The sequence below is a fragment of the Vidua chalybeata genome, chromosome 5 (assembly GCF_026979565.1).
Source record: "Vidua chalybeata isolate OUT-0048 chromosome 5, bVidCha1 merged haplotype, whole genome shotgun sequence".
NCBI lineage: Eukaryota > Metazoa > Chordata > Aves > Passeriformes > Viduidae > Vidua > Vidua chalybeata.
Window position 1 is genome coordinate 61,018,810 of NC_071534.1, and position 15,101 is coordinate 61,033,910.

At 36.6% G+C, this 15,101-nt stretch overlaps 1 protein-coding gene across 1 annotated transcript in view; it reads right to left on the reverse strand.

The window, feature by feature from the left end:
* Positions 1-15,101, reverse strand: part of MAGI2 (membrane associated guanylate kinase, WW and PDZ domain containing 2) — a 700,150-nt gene that overhangs the window by 280,516 nt on the left and 404,533 nt on the right. Inside the window, exon 3 of the mRNA XM_053942436.1 lies at positions 8,602-8,721. Within this exon, the coding sequence (XP_053798411.1) occupies positions 8,602-8,721 (120 nt within the window). The remainder of the gene's footprint in view (positions 1-8,601; positions 8,722-15,101) is intronic.

Sequence of the window (15,101 nt, forward strand, 5' to 3'; positions counted from 1 at the left end):
AATGTACTCAGAAAAACCATAATCTTTTGCATCATGGGAAGTTGTTAATATAAATGTATTGTGGAAGCTTCAGTATACGGCTTGAGTTTAGAAAATAAAATGGCTGCAATATTTTTTGAAAATTCTGAGTGTGGGAGAAACAGAAAGGGGATTTTGTTTTCAGAAGGACCCCCCAAGCACCTTTTGGGCTGCAGTTTACGGTATTTAGCAGAAAGCTATTTGATATAGGAAGGTGATCTGATGCTTAATATTAAGGAATATCATAAATATGCATGTGGAGTATCCAAGAGGATATAAAATCTAGAGCAGCTTCACAAAAACATAACAGCATGAGAAACACATGTAAACTGGATATAACAAATATTGTGTCTTTCTAGTAATGTACTGAAAAATTGAGATCTCTGAGCAATGTAGATAAACATTTCCACAGAGCACATCACAATGATTTGCAATTTGAATCTTAAATTTTTTTACATCTTTTGTAATACCTACATGTATATGTGGCTTATCTAAGTCAGGCAGTACAGTTTGATGTTTTTTTCTAACTCTGCATTTAAACTAAAGCTACACAATATGTACTGCAGGCAAAATTCACTTAGAAATGTAACTCAAATGCAAACATGAACTGGTTGTGACCCATTTTATTAAAAAACCCATAATCAAACAATAATATGTCACATAGACAGCATTAATATATACTATGCTGAAGCATACAATACTATACTACAGCCTTTAATTAATCTTTCTACTAGTGCAGGAATATTTCTACTAATAATTACTTTTAAAATTTCTAAGAGATGAAACTGGTATCTACACCTCTGGAGGTTATTTTAGCTTTTAAATCACATTAGTATGAGTATCTTTTTCCCCACTATTAAATTGAAATGTTAATCTTTTCCAGCTTCATCACATTAGCCCTGGTAACTTATTTGCCCAACTTTGAATTTTCTTTATTTATTCACTGGGGTCACACATTTTAAATTCTCTGAGCTTCTCAATCATTACTCAACAAAGCCCTATCTGATGAGTTCTCTAAATTTATTCCCTACAGCTCTCCTGGTAATTTGCATTACTTTTGCCTGGACACTTCAGTTTGTTAATACTTTTCTGGTAGTAACTGTACAGAATTCTAAAGATCAGGGCTGAGGTCTTGGGCTGAGTTGATACATGGTCAACCCAGCTTGGGAATAGGCGTGAAGGCAGAATTTCTTTCTTGATTTCCCTGCAACTGAGATCCTCTTGGTGCTAATCTAGGTATGATACAAAATAAAGTATGTTGACAATTGTTTCAGTGAGCCTGTTTGAGCAGACCAGGTTTCTGGAGCACTCAGACCCCTATAATTTGTGCTCTGTTGTACCTGGTTGTGCTCTATCTCCTGGGAACACACATGAGCAAAGAAGACTGTTGTTTGCTTGGTGAACATATATCCTTCTGATTTTCTTAAGAAAATTACCAGCCAATAACATTTGAAACAACTCTGAGCTAAGTTTCTGCTTGTAGCAGTCACAGAATCTGAACAAATCCCAAATCAGATGAAGTGAATGTCTGTGCAGCCTCTGTTCAACTGCAGAGCCCCAGCCAGCAGAATTATGGGCTCTACCAAGCCACAGGTGACAGTGGCTTAGTCTGGGACCTGGTGCCTGACACATGTGATTGAAAGGAGTGCTGGACACTGACTCAGGAGGAGCATCTGCCAGCACCCTACTATAGCCAGAAAGTACTCTGGCCTCCTAGAACCCTCTGCCTTGGCAGCCCAGCTGTCTGACAGGCCAGGCAGGGAGCTCAGCTGAGATGCTGACTGCACCCCAGCTCAGACAAGTACATCTCACTCAGCCTTCTGGACTCACACACAGATCAAGTGTGTCCATGGCTATCTGTTGGGCAGGGGAAGAAGCTGACAGATGTTTCTGGAGACAGAGATAATTCCAAGGACTGTTGGTTTTCTTTCAGTTGAACCCTTTTAGAAGCTGTGGGGAAGCCAGTGATTTCTTGGATTCCTCTGGAAGTACACAAGAGGAAGGAGCTGTCAAATCTTTGGATGAGGATGCTGTCTGTTTAAAGGCTGAATGGCCCCACTCTCTGAATTTCATGCATAAATCTACAGTTCTTAAGCTTCTATTTCCTGGATGCCTGTGGGAATGGGCTTCTATACTGACACATGTAGTCCCCAGGTGACATTTTTTAATGCTACATTATGATGGAGGTTATCTTTTCTTATTGGTTACATTCTTGCAGTAGATCAAAACTGAACAGATCTTAAATTTTATGAAATAATAGTATTTGTCTATTGACATGACCTGCAGGCTCAGGGATCTGTAAGCTTCCCAGCAGTGGCACCAGTGCTGTGTAGGATGATGACCTGCCTTGGCCCCACACAGGGCAGGACCTTCTAACCATAAACCTTGTTGCTAACCACACAACAGGAATATCAATTATCAAAATAATGAGCATTTATGCAGCCTCAGAACAGGCACAAAGTATACATTCTACAACACTACTCCCACATTTCAGAGTTTAAAAAGGAACTGTAGAAATTTTGAAAGTCACCCTTTACAATGTAAAAGTATAACTTTTAAAAGCAGCTGTTTTTTCATACAAAAAGGAAATAATATATATTCAATTTTGATTCCCTCCTTATCACCATCCTGAGAAAATGACAAAATGCTTAAATAAAATTTAAAAAAAAGAAGTAAATGTGATGTTTTATGACATAAAAGGAATTAAAAAAATATCATACATGTTGATATATTCACTGCCATTACATTTTGGAGCTTCTGATCATTTACATTCTTTGCATTTCATATTTATTGATGAAATCTAACTCCTGCCTCTGGCGTATGAGTAAGCGAGGATAACACATTAAGCCCATAAAATTTTACTAATAAAAAACAGGTGCAAGAACCCAATCAGATCAAGAAGTCACTGACTGTATCTAAGATTTCTTCTCCTATTTGCTGACCTAAAAGTTGAAATATCCATAGTTACATGTTCTCTGAATATGGGGGTGAAATGTTGACATCATATTAATGACATCTACCTCTTCAAGAGGCACTTTCAACAGGAATATGATTCTTACTATCAAGTATCTCTTCCCATTCTTCTATACCCTTGAAAACACTTTCTGCTGTTAAAAGGCATGGCTTTTGAAGGACTACTATTTTTATCTCTATGCATCTATCGTCATGAATGTTTTGTTTTCCATTTTAAATCAGAATATTTCTTTAACTACTGTGCTTAGGTCTTAGGAGGGTAGCATTTTATTATCTTTATGTTGATTAATTTTCTTTTGTATCCATCTGCTGTGGAGTGCTCAGGATGTCCTGCACACAAGGGAGCACTGCACAGAGTAAGTGGGTGGAATTTTGAATACCTTACAATTTTTACAAGGAAGAATGGAATCAAAACTACTGGAATCAAACACCAGCACCATTATCACCACAATACAGTAATTAAAATCTCCATTGCCTACATGGAACAGTCCTTAACACATTTTTTAAATTTACAGATATTAAAATGAAATGTTAATTGAAAATGCATTAGCCGAACAGAAGGGTTTTGATCATTTAGGCTAAATTTGGCTTGAGAGAAGAAATGAAAGCCTATGTAAAACTTAATGTCTTAAGGAGACAGTATGGGGACTGTCTCCAGGTGAATGCAATCAGAGCACCTCCCAGTGTTGCTATGTGCCAGCTGTTGGAAGAGTCACAGGCAAGACATTGGCTGTGACCCACATTCTCTTCCCCAGTGGAGCTCATTCTAATGCTGACCCCTTAAAACAATGCCTACAACAACTGGAAGTTTTCTCCTTGAACAATCAAGTGATGCAAAACACTAAGTTTTCACCTGTGGGATGTATTCAACCTGTTTTTCAAAGATTTAATAATTACAGATTTCTGGATTATTAGGGAAATCCCAGCTAACTCTGACCCTTCTGCCAAATAATACTCCATTAGTGAAAAAAAACAGAGGTGAAATTCTGTTTTCATTTAAGCCAGCTGGAGATTTACCATGGAATTCAGTGGGGCCAAAGAAAGTCCATGATCGTGGTTAAACAGCTTCAGTGGTCTTGGAATTTTCAACAGTAAATGAATTTGAGACAATTCCAAACAATCAAACAAATAATAAAAAGTGGATTTTTGACAAAATTAATGGCACAATAACTAAAATAATTGCTTTTCACAGAATAAATTAAGGATTATTATATTAAAAGCAATTAAGATGCCTTTTGGAAAATAACTATTATGGAGATTTTCTGAGGAAAACAAAAAATTGATAGAAAAAAAGAGTTCTACTTAGTGCATTATTGCTAAGTGTACTGGCCAAATTAGTTTATGTTCATATTTTTGCCACATCTAATGGTTATGAACAGGCTTTTTCATGTTTTCATTTGTTATAGAGCCCCACATTGCTAAAATACCTCTTGCTTTAATGTGTTTGAAATACATTTCTCTCCTTATGGATTGCCAACAACCATGTTTCTTTTTCTTACAGTATTTATACACTGAACATCTCTTCTTATTTCTGGCACTGCCACTACATATGTCACTTTTAAGAGGCAATTCTACCCATAGCATACATTGCACTTAAACTCTTACATTTTTTAAACTTCATAATGATGTCTTACTATAACTTTCAATCATGTGCCTTAACATATTTGGTTTTGGAAATATTGAAGCTGTTACAGCCCTGTTAATGAGTGTTTACATTCTTAAGCAAAATACAGTCCAAATACATTTTAATTCTACTGCTATGCTGCACTGGCTAAGAATTTTGCTGATCTAATAAGGAGATAGGAGCAACATTTGATATCAGTGAGTCATGAAGTCTCCATGTAAGTTTTGACATATTGGCGAGATGACAGTGTCCTGGGCCAAACCTCCTACCAGAGAAGTTGTAAAAGCCTGTACACACACAGAGACACAATTTGTCTGCTCATCACAGATTTTTCTATTCTGCATATTATAGATTGACACATTGGTCAATTCAAGGACCATCTTTGATCTTCATGACAGAAATAAGATCAGAAATAATCTCCTCCTCTGGTTATAGAACCACAGTTATGTTATCTAAATAAGTGTGTTGGATAATGAAGTTATCAAAATGATAATTTTGAGCCAATTCAGAAGTTCTTTAATCAGTACAATAAATTGAAATTCTACTAAAAAGCAAACAAAGTGAAACCTTTAGGTTTTGGTTGTGTTATTATACAAAGACCTTGAAATAAATGCTTGATGTGCTTCAGGCAAACAGCCCCTGCCTGATATATAGCAAGGTGCTAGTGTATAATAAATTTTTAATTTTAGATAAATGTGCATAATTTCATTGCAAATTCAAAACTCAATAACAATGTCACTGAAGCTAGCGTGACTTCGACTGTTAATCTGAGTGAGAATGGAACTGTCTCTTGTATTCTTTCTGTTGTTCTGCATTGAGTAATATTACCTAGATTGACAGGGAACTAAGCCACAGGTAAGCTGCAAAACATAGCAACTGTTTATGTAACATTATGTATGCTTAAAATAATTAATATCTATAAAGATAGCTTTCTTATCAGCAGTTGCTCAAAAAGACATAAATAGAAAAGGTCAAAATAATAACACATTTAGTTTACTGAAATGAAATACTTTCATATTTGCAAAACTGCTAAAGAAAGAGATTTGTAGAGTTTTTATCCTGAACATACTATTACTTTTCTACAACACATTGGAATACTACAGTCATTCACAGCAGTCACAAAAGTGGTAGACAAAGAAAGGTGTATCCAAAGCAGTAAGGAGGTCACCGAGTATCCTATTTTTAATTCTAAAGAATTTATAACTTAAGAATCTATTTTAAAACTAAAAAAAAAAATAAAAAAAAGAAAGTGTGCTTCAAAGAAAAAGATAAAAATAACTATACAACTCTACCTTTCTACAAATATATTTTGCTTTCACTTTTAGACTGTATCCTGTCCAAGTTGGAATCACAACTCTTATTTACTGCAATAGAACAAAACATTTCTGATTGTTTTACTGGTATTGTCATTACTATAAGAAAATATCCCCCTCACTCAGTGTCAGGTAAGTCTGCACTTGACCTCCTTCTCCTCTGGCTTACCTGGATGTTCCTGATTCTCTTTGGAATTCACACAGTAGAATGTAAATTGACTGAAACAAACCTTCTAGTCAAAAAGTGATGAAAAACAACACAGGTATACAGTCTGAATTTTTATCTCAACTGAATGAAAAATCCCTTCTTTAAAACATTTTTCTGGTAGAGATGAACTGGTTCATAGTGGTTGTGGTGAGATAATCAGCATAGACTGACTCAGCTACTCTACATAGAAACTTAGCTAAATATAGAATGATTTTCTTAAAAAATATTCAAACCAATCTATTGATACTGAGAACAATTAAAAAGAAGGCTGATTTGTTTCATAAATCTAATAACCAGTGTTGATAAGGAGAGAAAAATTCATCTCCCAGAGTAAGTATGCTCAAATAAGTTGCTTGATCTATCCAAGAATTCAAAAATCATGTCATGAGGGAAATCAAATATTACTTTACTCTGGTTGGTATAATTTTTACCAGTAAACTTAATCATTGAAGTCCTAATGTGCTCAGGAAATCTTGTGACCAGATGATTAGTAAAATTCTTCCCCAGAGAAGGTGTTACAATGGAGAATTAACCAGGAAACTGGAGGTGTAAATTTGTATGGTCATATGCAAAAGACTTTGCATGGGAACAGGAGAAACAGGATCTGTAGAACAGCTGTATTTTCTCATGTGTTACCTATCTTTTGCCATAAGGCATAGGCAGATAATATATTATCTGTTTTTTGTCAGAATGCGCATCTGGTGATCAGAAAACCTAGGAATCAAAGACAGGATTTAGGAAGAATTGGTTGGTTGAGTTTAGTTAGCTGTGTATTTAGTTTCTGATTTCTTGGCTTCAGTGAACTTGCCACCTGTGATAAGCAAATGACGTGACAGGTGTTTTACAGTCACGACTTTGGACCTCTCTTCAGCTGGGTCCTCATCTGGTTTGAGGAGTCATGCAGACTTCCTCAACCAATATTTCACCTTGCTGTCCACTCAGCTCTGGTAGCTTGTATTAAAAGACACATCTCAGTATCCCTTGAGGGACAGAAGAGCACTGTGAATTAATTTAACATAGCAGTTCAATCTCTACAAACTTGCAGCAAACTAATGAAATTACATGGTCAAACAATGACAGACTTGTGCTCCATTTAAGCTCTTCTAATGTTACTTTAAAACACCTAAGGTAACAAAATGACACTTCAAGAAAGGCTTGCTATTAAATTAACCTGAGATAAAAGTAAAATTGTGGTGTTTTATTAATGTTTAGGTAACTTGTACCATTACATGTCAGACAGTGGTGAAAAAAGTAGAAACCTGAAAGATGACATACTTTCCTTTATTTGACCTTCTTTAATGGAAATCTTTGTTACAAGTTCTGCATTGATATAACTCTTAATGAAAATTTATTTACTGTACAATGGGTTATTTGTGCTGATTAGGTGGAAAAATTACCTTCTTTGCTGTTATTTATAACACAGCTAATGATTTTTTTGGGGTGAATAGCTTCTTATTTATCTTCAGATGCTTTTCTTGGCAGGGACAAAGTAAGGACAAAAAGGTCTTTATTGCTTTTTTTGCTACAAGGTGAAAATATGGGGCTGATTTCCATTAAATACCTGTGCTCTACTCGCCTAGGTATTCCCATATATATGGATCATATTTTTCCTATAAACGGTGTTCCCTCTGAATATTGCAATAAAAAAAAGCACAATCCATTACCCAGTTACTTTAAATACTAGTATATTTGCAAGAAACATCTGGTTTAAAATAGCGTATCATTATTCTGGTTTTATTAAAATACCCTGCTACATAACTGTCCACCTCTTTACAACAGTTTCACTTTCAGAACATCTGTGTTTTGGAAAAGGTTTAAAATCAGATGAATCATTGGTTCTCCTGGGAAGCAGAGTCATGCAGTAAGCTGCTGGCTCTCCACCCCATAGACAGGCATTTCTAATACAGCTATTAGGACAGCCCCTATTCCTCTGCCATATTACAAAATTAATGAGTTCTTTTCAATAACTTTACAAAGCCCATAAGACATGATATAGCAAATTCTTCTTCTGTCACTTAAGTAGTGAGGTTTCAACTTCTGATATAGATGGATAATTGCAGGATCCCACATGCAAAGCAAAAGTGTCAGCCTTATGCTTGAGTTCTGTTGTAGAATGTGTTTGTAGAATTCTGTTTGTAGAATATGTTAGAAAAGCAGCTGTTTGCTGAAATTCTGTGGAAATGTCCTTGAATATTTGGTGTAAAGGACTAGTCTTTCTGTTCTGTAAATGTAATGTAGTACCATGTTTCTCTTAACCACTATAATATACTAAAATTACAATGAAGTCATCTGCATTTAGCTTTTACATATGAAAATATTTTCATAATGGCCATATGGCTCTTCAGAAATTTCTGATAACAGTAGCAATGGCATATTTGTAACAGGATATATCAGAGCAATTCCATCAAATGAGAAAACAGTACAATGGAAACATAATACAAATTTAGCAGTAAAAGTGTGCTTACCTTCATATGTTCCGCTTTCTAGGAGAGCGCCACTTTTCTCCAATTCCATAAAATCTTCAACAGTGATGAAAATATAGTCCACACCAGGGACTTCCCCCTCCTTATGTGGCCTTGTGGTGCCTATTAATAAGATGAAAGACACACTGTCAAGCATATGGCCTAAATGCAGAATGATCTTTTTTGAAAGCTTTGGAAAAGTCACAAAGTAAACCACTTACACAACATCTTACACAGCACATCTTCCTTGTGAGGATGCCTTTCAAAGCAATCTAGCAATCTTGCTGAAGCTGACAGAGGTATATGAGATGTATGCTTAAATCATACCAGATATTATTTGGATCCATATTTATTCTCAATAATGAAAAACTATAATACTGTGCTTCTTTTTATGTTACTAGAAAGACCCTTAGTGACATCAGGAATTCAGAGGTAACACAAAACAAAGCCTTTTTTACAATTAATTTGCTTCATGATATTTTAAACATGTATTTAGAACACAAAATAATAGTTCTGTAAGTACATCTGTAAGGGTTATATTCACATTGCTTGTTCCATAAGTGGACTTGACAAATGGTTAGGCTTTAGGGCCTGTGGGATTAAAATCACCTGCTAACCATGCTGTCAAACTGCACAGGTGTTTATATTTAGTTACTGCCTGTATTGTCATCTCTGGATGACAGAACTCTGTAAAAGCTGACAGATAATATTACACACAGCCTGACAAGTGACTTGGCTTAGCTAGCAGAAGTTGGGATGTTAGCAGGAAAGAGTCTGAAACTGACCTGATTTCCTAATGGTCCAATTTACTGTGGTCAGGTTATCCCTGATTTGAAACCACTAATTAAGTCTCAAAATTCCATTTGGAAATGGATGTATCTTTGGTTCTCCTCAGTCTCAGAGTGTTTGAAACATTTTAATCAATTCTTTATCAATACTGTACTGATTACATCACATTTAAAGACTGTTGACACTGAGAAGTGGCTAGAAACCTGTCCAACCTCCTTTCTGTTACTCGAAGACACAGAGACGTAAAAATGTTAGGTTAGCTCGATTGCCTGTCATAGAGACCTTTTTCTCCTCAGACACAGCCTGAAGTCCATGGCAAAGACTGAATGAGACTGTCGAGACAATATTTCAGTACTTAACATGGGGAATATATTTTGATAAATCTATAAGACCCTTCCCTAATTTTCTCTGATTCCAATTCCCTTCTCATCTCAACATTTACAACTAAAACTGGCTGTAAATTTCTGGGAATTCTCATGCTATTATCTAGAGTACTCTGTCCATCTGGAGTACTGTGTGCAATTCTGGGCTCCTCAGTACAAGGGAGATGTGGAGCTCTTGGAGTGGATACAATGGAAGGTGGCAAGGATGGTTGGGGGACTTGAGAATCTCTCTGATGAGTAAAGGCTGAGGGAGTTGGGCCTGTTCAGACTTGAGAGAAGAATAGGCTGAGAGGGGCCCTCATTAATGTGTATAATTATCTAAAGAGGGGCTGCCAAGAGGACAAAGCCAGGCTCTGCTCAGTGGTGCCAACCCCTAGGACATGAGGCAGTGTCTGATGCACAGGAAGTTCCATCTGAATATTTGGAAGAACTTCACTGTGCAGTGACCGAGCATTGGAAGGGGGCTGCCCAGAGAGGGTGGGGAGTCTCCCTCCTGGGAGATACTCCAGAACCATTTGGATGCAATCTGGGGCCATGTGCTCTGGGATGACCATGCTAGAGCAGGGAGGTTGGAACAGATACCCCACTGTGGTTCCCTCCAACCCAAACCACTCTTTGATTTTGTGGTTACTCTTGTGTTTTGGAGATGGTATTGTTAAAGCTCTCAGACATTTGGATTGTCCATAAGTATGCTGAATTTATTTCCCATGGATTATCTGATGTCTGGGGATGCAGCAGTACCCCCAAAGATCTCCAGCCCTTTGTGAGAACTATGCTGGAGCACAGGGATTCTGGTGCGCCCCTGAGCTCCAGGGAGCTCTGCTAACAGCACAGACATCAGATGTTTGTTCTGCATGCTCTCTCCTGAGAAACTTTTCACTATCAAAGAATATTGACAGAAACTGTATCTTCCTCACAAAACACTCTGGCAAATCAAGGCTATTCCAGACACAGCACAGGGAGGAAGCTCACATATTAGATGAGTATCTCTAGCTTACTGTTTCTTCAATATTTTTTTTTATGTAGACAAGCTTGAATTACTAGTTTATGAATCAAGCAAAAATTCGTTACATTTAATATTAGCCCTGCTTTGAGTGAAAATTTGGACCATATGATATAAAGAGCTCCCTCACAATTGAAATTTTTAATGATTCTATGTTATTTAGTGTTAATACACCCTGGTTTGTTTTAAACACCTGGATATTCAGCAGTCATTCATGACAGATGATGGCAAAGTCTCACAGGAGGTCCAACAGACTTGGTTATTCCTGTGTTTCTCTACTTTGGTTACAGTCTTTGTTCAACTCATGTAGAAAACTGTAAAGGACTAAATTTCATATTCTGAATCCCCCTCTTAAGTTGGAAGCTAAAGACCTAATCTTTCTGCCCTTATATTATTTAGTCGTGTTTTTTCAGATGTAATACAGATATGATAATACCTTTTGCATATCTTGCATTCATTAACTATTAATTAAATATTCTGTCTAATCTGCTTAGACAACAGCAGGAGATAACACTGTGTCTTGGTTTAGGGTTTTCTGATAACAAACTCTGCACTTTTCTCCCCCTTTGCTCTCGGAACTACTCTTAAAGTTGCAGAACCTAACATCTAGCATAAACAGAACAGACAAATGGGGATACAAGCATCATAAAGTCACCCCAGGGCACACTGTCACTTGGATGGTTCCACCGTCTTATACTACTCATCTAGCCAGCTCCAAGAGCCCTGCACTGCACTGTGTGCTGAGGACTGCAGACCTAGAAAAGACCAAGTAGTCACTTCCCACAAAAAAAAAAAAAAAAAAATGGAGAAAGGAGCAAACCATCATCAATAGCTATTGAATTCAGGGTGACTCTACCCCAGATACAGCAGTTTCCATCCCCAGCAGAACTTTATTGCTCTTGATAAAATCTTGCTGAGTCCCATTTCCCTCCTGCATCTGTTCTCATTCCCTCAGGCTGGAGGACCTGAGGTCTTGGAAATGGTTAAAGCAACTCCCTGGCTAATGAAATAATCAATGGTTATTGCCTCTTTTACTCTTTCACCCAGGAGGGTTGCTAATAATACTTCTGCCATCCTTTATAGTTTTCTGTAAGCATCATGGACTTTGTAATGTGCATATGTACAGAGTTGGACACAGTTGCTGGTGCATCTTAAACACCCATCAAGATCTGAACATGAGGTCTGTATATAGGAATCTTACAGACCACAAGCAAATTCTTTCCTTGCCTTTAACCTAGAGCTACACTTATTAGATTTTGTCTTTAACTGCCTTCATATAGACAGATAAGCAGGCTTAAAACTTATGGTGATTCAAGACTTAAAACAAAGGACTAATTCCAAGCCTCAGATTTCTACAGAAACACATCTTTTGTTATGCAGCATCAAGGCTTAATAGGACACAGTTGCTACTACTTATAATTACTTATAATATTTAGCCTTTTATTAATGCAAAATGGAAAAAAGAACTCAGTTACAATTTTGTTACCAAGGTAACCTATGAAAAAAATATCTCTGAATTCCCTAATGAAATAATATTATACTTTTAGATATTTCAGGACCAAAACCAACAAGGGGTACTTGCACTGTACATATTTCTGACAAAAGCAATTTATTGATGCAGTTGAAGACACAAAATGAGAAGCTCTCAAGTAAACATGACCAGTCCAGTCATGCAAGTGCTGTCACAAAACCTGTAGGTACCTTAGACATTGCAGGACTTTGGTTTACAAAATCTTGACTGGTATTAACCTTCCTTGATTTCATTACCACTTCTTGCATAATTTACCAAACAATCTGCTCTCAAAACCAATATAAAGGTCATTCAGTGAGCAACTATTTTGTTTGGATTTATAGCTTCAAGATGGATAGTTGGTACAGTTTAGAGATATTTAAGGTATGTGCTACATCTTTTTGTTATTATTATTATGTTTTAAAAAGACCCTTTGCCTTTGCAGCTGGTTTCTTCTCTTCTACAGCGGAATTATGGTGATTTGCCATATCTGAGTCCAGGCTTTCCATGCTCAGGTGTGTTGTAGGATGGTGCTATATTCCAGAAGAGGTATTAAGTGCTGTTTACATAAATAGCATCTGAAAGAGTATTTTTCTTTTACATGAGTATAAGGCACCTGAGGGCAGGTGCTTAGACACGTAAGAAATCTTTACTTCTATTAAAAAAAAAAAATAGTGTGTTAATTTAATAGCAATAAACTATTTTTGAAATACTGCTTTTATGAGCTTGGGGAACAATAAATAAATGGAACTTTTATGTTGACTTCTAGTGCAGACTGGAAAAATGGTCAGTTAATGTAGTGTTTAGTCCAGATTGCCTTTATTAGTAAAAAAATATTACTGATTCTAGAAGAGTTCCAGGGTTGGAAAGCTGTGCACCAGTTTGTAGAGGCAGGAGAACAAGTAGGAATTTATGTCTATTTTTAACCTCAGTATTCAATTAATAATTATAACATTTTAGTGCTTATTTGGGAGCACAGTACACTGCCTGACTTTGAACATATTTCTACTACTTAGATGCACTGAGTCTTCAGAGTCTCTGTCTAGCTTTGCTACTTTCAAAAGCAGGAAAGGTGGAAAGGTGCTCCCTCAAGGTTTTTTTTTTTTTTTTTGCTCACTCCACGTAGTTATGGAAAAGAAAAAGAGGCAATTTTATTTATTTGTCAGCATAGGAATATGAATATTAGTTAAAACTCCCAGAACTATGACAGGAAAGACTCACTCAGTACTTTAGACATATTTTAAAGAATACTTTATCTTTGCAGTAAATAATCTGTATTTTAGAGTCTCTTTAGCAGCATCTCAAGGTTAACATTGTACTAGTTGTGTCCTTGTAGAGTCTATATGATGGTCAGGAAAGTAGAAGTAAAGGCCTTACTTCCCTGCATGTTCCTATACCAACTCACAGACCTCAGGGCTCACAGGTTTCAATGCTCCAAGCTTACAGGCATGTTATAAATATTTAAATCATTACTTTTTTTTTGGTAAATTAAAGGCAAACCTGGCACACCACTATCCAAACATCTTCACACATATTTAGCTGATTTATATTTGGATTCACAGATTGGTTCCTACTGCATGAGGTAATTTCAAATGCAAAGGTGTGTTTTTGCCACAAGGATTTACAGTGTAAATTAAGAGCAGTGGAATAGCCTCGTCTTTTTTGCACAAAGACCTACTTCTAGAGTAATTTTCCAAATATATGGAAGCAAATAATGTCTTGTTTTGCTTATCTGTTCCAAATGTAACAAAATGCAAAGAGAAAAATGTCTTTAATATATATGAAGCCCTTTTATTAAACATTCTACAGAGAATTTGTTCTGTAACTCGGCTCTGTTCAACAGCTTGTTGTGGAACATGGTCTGCCAGGCTGTCATACATTACAGTAGCTGGAGGGATCCCTCCTGCAGAAACAGACTGCTAATCTTTAATAAACTTCAGCTGAGCCCTTGGTATGACCTTGTATACACTTTGCCTTAGAAAAATTCAACAATACTTAATTAGGTCTTTTGTTTGTTTGCCAAATTACTCTGGAACACTATTACTGTGAGGAATTGGAATGTATGGGAAATTATACCTATCTTGTCAAATTACTAAATGTATTAAGCAGAGAAGCACCACATTTGTCTTGATCTACTGAATTTCCAGCTGAAGAGAATAATAAACATAATTTTCAAGTAAAGTGATTTTAGGCAATTACAAAGCCAGAAGCTTCAAGTGTTTATGACAATAACATAAACCACAATGGCATAAGTCCCTTCTTGCCAATGGTCATAAAGAATAAAAGTGTTTCCCCTTTCCAAGTGTGCAATACCAGGAATTTCTCTGATGTATTCCTTTTTAGAAAAAAAGCTGCAGAAGCAAAGGAATGAATTCCAGATTCCTGAAAATGTTTTTTTCAGGGGTAATAGTTTCAAACTGCATTAACAGTTGGCAAATGTGTTCCTGAAGAAGACCTGGATGTTAATAAATTCAAATTTAGCAAAGACACTGAATGCTCTACAGTGAGGCAAGAACACAGCTGAGAGAGGATCTCATCAATGCATAAAAATATCTTAAGAGCAGGCCTTTAAGAGGGTGACGTCAGATTCTTAGTGCTGTTCAGCGACAGAACAAGAGTCAATGGGCACAGACTGAAACTCACAAAGTTCCATCTGAATATGAAGAAAAACTTTTTTACAGTGAGAGAGACAGAGCAGTGGAACAGGCTGTGCAGAGAAGTTGTGGAGTCTCCTCTAAAGATATTCAAAACCCGCCTGGACACAAGGATGTGCAGCCTGGTATAGGTGAATCTGCTTTAGTAGAGGTTGGACAAGATG